The sequence below is a fragment of the Eimeria mitis genome, genomic scaffold, assembly GCF_000499745.2.
Source record: "Eimeria mitis Houghton genomic scaffold, Emh_scaff11115, whole genome shotgun sequence".
NCBI lineage: Eukaryota > Apicomplexa > Conoidasida > Eucoccidiorida > Eimeriidae > Eimeria > Eimeria mitis.
In genome coordinates, this window is record NW_013567655.1 from 229 (window position 1) to 1,163 (window position 935).

The 935-nt window shown below is 57.1% G+C and overlaps 1 protein-coding gene across 1 annotated transcript; it reads left to right on the plus strand.

Annotated features, from left to right (window-relative positions):
• Window positions 1-492: 492 nt before the first annotated feature.
• Window positions 493-834, plus strand: EMH_0100080 (uncharacterized protein; the record flags this gene model as incomplete). The annotated part of the gene is made up of 1 exon (XM_013494344.1): window positions 493-834. The coding sequence occupies one exon, from the start codon at window positions 493-495 to the stop codon at window positions 832-834; it is 342 nt and encodes a 113-aa protein (XP_013349798.1).
• Between the last annotated feature and the right edge of the window lie 101 nt (window positions 835-935).

A 935-nucleotide genomic window follows, 5' to 3' on the forward strand; every position in this document is an offset into this window, starting at 1 on the left:
GCGTATCTGTTGCACCGCAAACTCGCTACTAGCTGCTGAACCATCTGCTGCTGCAGTGAACTAGCATGCAACTGTAGAGGGACACCAAACTAGAAAAAAAGACACGAGATGTACGTACACCTCAGTTGTACCAAATAGCAGCAGCAGCAGACACAGGTGTAGTCCCAGTTGCTGCTGCTGCTGCTGCTGCTGCTGCTGCTGTTTTGTTCACTGCATTTGCTGCTCCCTATTCGTGCGCAGCCGCAGCAAACGCATGCATCCGTTGCTGCTGCAGCTAACTGGCCCACTGCGAGATAAAAAGCCCCAAAGCAGACCCTTGCAGCAGCAGCAGCAGCGCAACAGCAGCAACAGCCAAACTGTCGCTGCAGCTGCTGCTGCAGCACACAAAACCTGCAGCTGTTGCAGCTGCAGCAGCCGGTACCATCGCCGCAGCAGCTGTAGCAGCAAGAACTGCTGCAGTAGCTGAAGCAGGGGCTGCAGCAGCAGCCGTTGATGTTGCTGCAGCCGCTGCAGCAGCAGCAGCAGCAGCAGCAGCAGCAGCTGTTCATGCTGCTGCAGCAGCAGCAGCAGCAGCAGCAGCTGTTCATGCTGCTGCAGCAGCTGCAGCAGCAGCAGCAGCAGCAGCAGCTGCTGCTGTTGGTGCTGCTGCAGCAGTGGCCCGCTATCTCTTGCCCTGTCTGCGTGAGAGCCTCCAGGCGTTGGGTTCTTCGAATCTGTTGTAGAGGGGCTCAATGCGTTCACGCATTTTGCGCCGAGACAGACGCTGCTGGTCTGCCTGCAGCACAGCAGCAGCAGCAGCAGCAGCAGCAGCAGCAGCAGCAGCAGCAGTTGTAGAAGGTGTAGTAGTATTGTGGTAGTAGTAGTTGTAGCCGGAAACACAACCGAAGCAGCAACACCAGCGACGCAGATACACACGCATACACACACAAGGCACC